Here is a 7,851-nt window from a genome sequence, read left to right as displayed (position 1 = left end):
TCAGCACGATCCCCATGTTCCACAGATCAGTCGAATTCCTGTAATTCCTGTAACTCACGCCACTGGCTGAGAGAAAGTGCCACTGAATCGGTGTTTAAACTTTATGGGGAAATTAACCTAGTGATGGTTTGTTTTACTTGCAAACTATCTGACCAGATAACAAGTGTACCTGTTTAACAGATGAACGGCATTTTCTCGGTTCCAAATTGAAAAAAATCCCCAACCTCAGAAATTTTAGTGGGGAGAATATGGACAGTTGAGGCTTTTCAATATTGAAAGCAACAGGTAAGCAGAGGTTTGCAGAAGAACTAACAAAACATGTGTACACTTTAAAGCCAGTTGTGCCCCCTGGTGGCTGATTTCCACACATTTTCATTTAATAAAGGTATTTTTTACAAATAACCAGTTTTAACCTTTATTTATTTTAAGAATGAATAAATTGACAACACTTTATTTTACAGTGTCCGTATAATTAATTAAAATTATTGAAATAAAAACAATGTGCAATTACACACAGCTTTACAAAAATGGCATATTAGACACACGGTTTATTAGTATGAAGCAGTAGTGGTATGTAAATACATAATACAATGAACACTGTAATATAAAGTGTGACCAACACATTTGCGAATGTCAATCTTTCATCTAGGCTTCATCAGATCCTATGTCATCGTAACCGTTCAAAGCCAGATTAGAAGTAACCTATTAAAACTATTGTTTTTATGAATCAAAGCGGCAATGCCAAACATAAAAATGGCATTTTCTAAGGCACTTGTTCTTGTCTAAACTTTGGGCTAACTACTAGCATTTCTATTTGTCACAAATTTGTGCTGCATTTAAAAAGACTTGATAAGAAAATTATTCCATGTTGAGATAACTCATGTCTCAAGAGTTGCTCAGCATCAAAACGATATTCAGAAACTATTCTGACTTGGTACAAAATGGTTCAGAGGCAGATTTGCTGTGTTTCCTACTGCATTATGTGTCTATCAGTCATGTGACCGTATCCACATCAGACTAATAGACTCCTACATTAACACACATTGATTTGTGTGTACTGTGATCCTCATCTACGTATCGCATGGGTCAAGTACCACAGGAAGTCATGCTGCAGGGTGTTTGTAGTGACTTGCGGATGGATGGATGGATGTCTAACAGCAGCGTCTGCTGGAGGGAGGAGGCTGCCGTGTCAGTTTAAAGGACTCGTGGCTGTCAGCGTCTGTGTTCTGCAGCGGAGGAATCTGTCGACCTACACAGAGGTGAGAACATGAACAATTATCTCACCACTAGCTCAAAAACACTGTTCAATTATTATTTTATTTTTGCAGTTTTGACTTTTTTTTCTCTGAATTCTGCTTAAAAATTCAGGGGAAAAAGATGCAAACTTAATATGCAAGAAATAAACATCCATACTGACTTGAGGGAGAAGATGCGACAAATCACTATACGCTGTAGTGTTTGGGTTTGCTACAGTGGGCCGGATGTAGAGTGGAGACTTGACTAGTCTTGGTGATACTTACTGATTTTCTGAAACAGCTCTTCTATGTTTACTGCATTTCTGGCACTGGTCTCCATAAATATGGCTGCAATGGACTCAGCAAAATCTTTTGCCTCTTTAGTTGGAACTTCCCTAAAATAAAGAACCCCATTGAATATTAGTAAACAATCAGCTCACTCAGAAATCATTGAGTATTTGCTTAGCCTGAGGAAGGTGTTCAATTGAGGACGGGTGAAACAAACATCAGGGGGGATTTTGGTAAATGAGCACTGGACTGCCTGCAAATGTCGAATAGTTAAACAGACACAAAGGCAGAGAGCTGGGAAAAGTGATTCAAAATTTCTAAATGGAAATTGCTGAATTAACAGTGACACGGTCTTGAAGGATCAGTTTGCTGCCATTGAGATGATGGTGAGTCCAAGTTTCTCAGAAGTGAAAAATGTCAACAAAAACCCTCTATAATAATCACAACTAAAGTGGAACAGCATTCGAAGGCCATCTTTTACCACCACAATGTGAAAGCAGGACTTGTGTTTATGCTTTAGGAACTGGCTGGATAGCAAATTATTATGTTTTATTTATGAAGTTGTGAACATTAGTTATGAACATTTTGATGAATTTGATCAGCTATGCTATATGCTATTTTGATTTCATGTCGACTTCAGGTAAAATGATCACATAACAAATATGAAAATGTAAGCTGAGCAGCTGCAGGTTTTGGAAAGAAACTTTAGAGAGTATAACGCATTTTCAGAAAGAGGAAGTTTTTTTTTAACCTGATATCACCCAGATCAGTTTTATTTCCTGCTATAGCCACGACTATATCCTCCGGCCCGTGTTCCTTCAGCTCCTTCACCCACTTCTTCAACGTCTGGAAAGAGTCCTTCAGAAACCAGACACATCACAAAACACATGGAGCTTCAAAATACTGTACATTTCATTTAAGTATCAACTTTGTCTCAGATGCTCTGATGCTATGTTTACACGACAAGGATGCAATGGCCAAAAACATAATCCAGGCCAGTAGTTGGCACTGTCATCTTCTTAGTAAACAATACGAAACAGAAATCAGAAACAATTACATGACTATTGGTTGTAATATTGGTGAAGTAAATCCACACTTTGCTGAAGAAGTGTTAGCAAACTCTTGAGCAGCAACAACAGTACCATGTACTCCACCATTGTTGTGAATGTTTGTTCACACTTGCTTTTAAAATCGACACATACATGTACACGTCTACATACTTAACTGGTACTGCACACGCCCATGATGTCATCGTTTTCAAAGATTCCTGTATTGGGTGTTTACACAGAAACGATAACAGTGCCGTTTTTAAAAAGACTTTGAAACCTGTTTTCAAAAATATGCGTTTTCAGTCCCCAAAACGCTGTTTTCATGTAAACGAACAGTCAAAATGCCCGTTTTTGGCTGAAAACGCTGTCATGTAAACAGCCCCTGATATTCCACAGGAGATCAAATGAAATAGACACCAATGCATCAGTAATTGTCATCCCGTAAGAGTACAGAGCTATGAACTGATTCCAGTTATAAAACGTGGAAAGCAGCTCAGATTATTTGATCTTGGATGAATTTGAAGAGAAATATTCATACTGATATCTCTGACCTTTGTTTTGAAAAGTTTGAGCACAGTTTGAGACATTGATGCGAAATCAGTTTAATGTCTCATTCAATCCCATTGCTTTCTGAGAAACAAAGAATCTCAATTGTGATTGTTCTTTCAAAACTTCTTAATTCCTTCCACGATTATAAACAAATACACATGAAATTAATCAAAATTACACATTTCAGTGTACTGCACCTTAAACACATGGTTTTGAAATAGAAGCAACTTGAAAATGAATTGCGCAAACATACTATAATATAACTTACAAGCTTTGTGATGTCGTACACAATGACGGCTGCTGCAGAGCCCCTGTAATACATGGGAGCCAACGAATGAAACTGCAGAAAAATAACATACACTGTCAATGTTGGGAGCTTTTAAAGATTAAAATGTTCATTTTGGTGATTATATTTTAAATAAGGCAAGCATCTCTATTACTTTTGCTCTTACATGGGGTTAGAGACTTCTATCAAGTTTTAGATTAAAATTAGCTCCTGTAGTATTGTTTTAATAAAGCATATTAGGATGACTTATATGTGTGCTATAAAGAAGATGATGTCGAGTTCAAAAGGAGACACATATTTTCCGAGTGATCTGAACAGACAGTAATATTGGACATACAAACGTGAACACAAAGTCTTGCCAGCACTTCCCAAACTCACACACACCCGATGAGTCACACCTACAGTGAACTCTTAACTCTGTGTGTGTGTTGGAAATGAAATGTGATTTCTCTAAATAACTGTGATGTCAACTGTGCCACAGGGTTGACTTAGAATCTTCTGGCATCCTTTAATCTTGTGTTAAAGGGAGAGTTCATCCAAAAAATAAACTTTTGTCATCATTTACTCACAAGATGTTCCAAACAGAAATAAGAGAATTTTCCTTTCTGAACTATTGATTTAGGCTGGGTGTTAAGGGGCACAGATACACTGTCAGGAACCCAAACCTGTGTGTGTGTATATATGTGGGTGGAAAACAGAAGCTGTATGCTACGGAATCATGGGATATAGTTTTTTTAGCTAATAAACTCTGTTCAGGTTGCATGAGATTCATACAGAATTAGGAAGAAAAAGACTGTCTCAGATTAAACAAAAATGAACAAACACATACATAAGTAAAAGGTTCATAAAAGATACATATACCTAAACTTCAATTTCTAAATGAATAAAACAAAATAAAATTCACTCACTCGTTCCTGCCCCGCGGTGTCCCAAATCAGAAACTTGTGAAGTTCATTTCCACAGGGGACAGTCTTAGTTAAAAAAGATGCACTGAAAAACAGATTAAATTATCATGATAAACATACAACCTGAATTCCGGAAAAGTTGGGACGTTTTTTAAATTTGAATAAAATGAAAACTAAAGGAATTTCAAATCACATGAGCCAATATTTTATTCACAATAGAACATAGATAACGTAGCAAATGTTAAACTGAGAAATTTTACACTTTTATCCACTTAATTAGCTCATTTAAAATTTAATGCCTGCTACGGGTCTCAAAAAAGTTGGCACGGGGGCAACAAATGGCTAAAAATGCAAGCAGTTTTGAAAAGATTCAGCTGGGAGAACATCTAGTGATTAATTAAGTTAATTGATATCAGGTCTGTAGCATGATTAGCTATAAAAGCTTTGTCTTAGAGAAGCAGAGTCTCTCAGAAGTAAAGATGGGCAGAGGCTCTCCAATCTGTGAAAGACTGCGTAAAAAAATTGTGGAAAACTTTAAAATCAATGTTCCTCAACGTCAAATTGCAAAGGCTTTGCAAATCTCATCATCTACAGTGCATAACATCATCAAAAGATTCAGAGAAACTGGAGAAATCTCTGTGCGTAAGGGACAAGGCCGGAGACCTTTATTGGATGCCCGTGGTCTTCGGGCTCTCAGACGACACTGCATCACTCATCGGCATGATTGTGTCAATGACATTACTAAATGGGCCCAGGAATACTTTCAGAAACCACTGTCGGTAAACACAATCCGCCGTGCCATCAGCAGATGCCAACTAAAGCTCTATCATGCAAAAAGGAAGCCATATGTGAACATGGTCCAGAAGCGCCGTCGTGTCCTGTGGGCCAAGGCTCATTTAAAATGGACTATTTCAAAGTGGAATAGTGTTTTATGGTCAGACGAGTCCAAATTTGACATTCTTGTTGGAAATCACGGACGCCGTGTCCTCCGGGCTAAAGAGGAGGGAGACCTTCCAGCATGTTATCAGTGTTCAGTTCAAAAGCCAGCATCTCTGATGGTATGGGGGTGCATAAGTGCATACGGTATGGGCAGCTTGCATGTTTTGGAAGGCTCTGTGAATGCTGAAAGGTATATAAAGGTTTTAGAGCAACATATGCTTCCCTCCAAACAACGTCTATTTCAGGGAAGGCCTTGTTTATTTCAGCAGGACAATGCAAAACCACATACTGCAGCTATAACAACAGCATGGCTTCGTCGTAGAAGAGTCCGGGTGCTAACCTGGCCTGCCTGCAGTCCAGATCTTTCACCTATAGAGAACATTTGGCGCATCATTAAACGAAAAATACGTCAAAGACGACCACGAACTCTTCAGCAGCTGGGAATCTATATAAGGCAAGAATGGGACCAAATTCCAACAGCAAAACTCCAGCAACTCATAGCCTCAATGCCCAGACGTCTTCAAACTGTTTTGAAAAGAAAAGGAGATGCTACACCATGGTAAACATGCCCCGTCCCAACTATTTTGAGACCTGTAGCAGAAATCAAAATTGAAATGAGCTCATTTTGTGCATAAAATTGTAAACTTTCTCAGTTTAAACATTTGCTATGTTATCTATGTTCTATTGTGAATAAAATATTGGCTCATGTGATTTGAAAGTCTTTTAGTTTTCATTTTATTCAAATTTAAAAAACGTCCCAACTTTTCCGGAATTCGGGTTGTATGAATTTATTTTTTATAGTATACATGTATATAAACTGTGTAATACAGTCTTCATTTAAGCAGGAAATTATCTCGCAGTCACAGTGACTAAAATATGAAAGAAAAAAAGAGTTTAAATAAAAATGGTGCAAAGCTAAAAATATTCTTCTATCCAAGTGTAATGAGTAACCTAACCGAGAAAATCAGCATGTGCTGATGTAAACAAAACTGAGAGGAAACAACTGAACTGACTCGGAGTCAGCTGTTTAAAACTGTTGGTTTGACTCATGAAGGTATATTTAGGCACACATTCTTCCTCTTCCAGATGTGATTTCTTCACCTCACCAGATGCACCTACCCTATCGTTGGACTGATGTTGTGGTCAAAGTGATCTTGAACGAATCGACACACGATACTTGATTTCCCCACACCCGTGTCCTGTGATTATGAGAAAAACAAAAGCACTGAAACATTATATGAAATATACGACCAATGATCAATGTTTACATGTCTTTCGGTGTGTGACTATCATAAAACTACATAAAATGATGTGGAAATTAAGAATTAGAGATTTCAAGTTTTTTTTCAGTATGTAACTTCTGAAGTATGCATACTGTACACTGTATGGAATAGAAATGTATGCATGTATAAAATACCTGGATGCCATACTTTTGCCATAACACACAGCATGCTTTACAAAATATCATATCCACAAAGCACTTAACATCAGTTTCTAGTGAACAAGTGTTTTGAACTTTTGTATGCTGCATTTTTGTTATTTGGTTTTATTATATCATGTTTGCTTTAATCACATTGGTTATCAACTTGGAATGCATTTTAAATCCAACTTTGCATAAAACGTCTTAACTTTAGGTTAATTTCAATCGATAAGTCATTAAGACCTTTAAATCACAGTTAGTTACAGCTTGGGTATTCAATGTAAAAAGAAAATCTATGCACAGTATACATAGTGCAGACACAGTCAGAGAGTAGTATGGTAGTATTTTCTTCTGTTCATTTTAAATAATATGCAACACGCAGTATATACTGCGCAATGTGAAGAGCGCAGCGCGCTAGAATTCCATTTCGAACACAGCCGGCGGTGACGTCATGGCCGCAAACATTCCAAAAGAATGAATTTATGCGAAACCACGTCCAGCTTTAGCTCCAGCTCTCTTATAAAACACCCGACGATATTGTATATACAAATCACGATGGTTCACATGACTGAAAGAGGAACTTCGTGACGGTGCGTGTTGAGTTATGAGAAAAGGACTCAGAAATAAGGAGTTCCAGTCAGTCGGTGTGTTTGTGTCGATGATCCTGAAGCCGCAGACGGAGGAATCTCAACTCACCCCGAGCAGACACACTTTTAGTTCCCTGATGGCCATTGGAAAGCACGTTAGGGCAGCTGAAACATTATTTTAGCAGTCTCCTGTATTGTTTTGTCGACTCTCATCCATCACGGTGCCAGCGGACTGTTCATCCGTAAAACACAAACTCTGACCATCTCTTCCCAAAGCTAACGGAAACCGACTGGAGAATATTTCGACCGAGCTGTCACTCACATCACGTGACATAAACCACGCCTCAAAGAGAGTGTTCAAATAATCTAAATTATAATAATAAAACAGTGTGAATTGAACAAATGTATGCTCTTCATTACTGTTATTTGCATATGATTTTATTTTTTCATCTTTTTAGTCTGTCTATCTATCTACCTATCTGTCTGTCTGTACACCAAGGCCTAAGTTTTTACTGTATACGTCTCTTACTGATCAATGTTTCAATTGAATTAGAGATTAACTTTATTTCAATCATTTAATTTTGTTTTATTTA

General features: G+C 37.5%; 1 protein-coding gene across 1 annotated transcript; it reads right to left on the bottom strand.

The window, feature by feature from the left end:
- Positions 1 to 531: 531 nt before the first annotated feature.
- Positions 532 to 7,586, bottom strand: LOC132096014 (ras-related protein Rab-31-like). Its single transcript, XM_059501126.1, has 7 exons — positions 7,368 to 7,586; positions 6,371 to 6,450; positions 4,316 to 4,397; positions 3,390 to 3,461; positions 2,275 to 2,381; positions 1,521 to 1,630; positions 532 to 1,249 (listed from the first exon to the last, which is right to left on the bottom strand). Exons 1-7 carry the CDS (start codon positions 7,401 to 7,403, stop codon positions 1,152 to 1,154), a joined length of 585 nt encoding a protein of 194 aa, XP_059357109.1. The 5' UTR covers positions 7,404 to 7,586; the 3' UTR covers positions 532 to 1,151.
- Between the last annotated feature and the right edge of the window lie 265 nt (positions 7,587 to 7,851).

This window comes from Carassius carassius, chromosome 20 (genome assembly GCF_963082965.1).
Source record: "Carassius carassius chromosome 20, fCarCar2.1, whole genome shotgun sequence".
Taxonomy (NCBI): Eukaryota; Metazoa; Chordata; class Actinopteri; order Cypriniformes; family Cyprinidae; genus Carassius; species Carassius carassius.
Note: the sequence above shows the minus strand (reverse complement) of the source record. Positions and strands in the feature narration are given on the sequence as shown.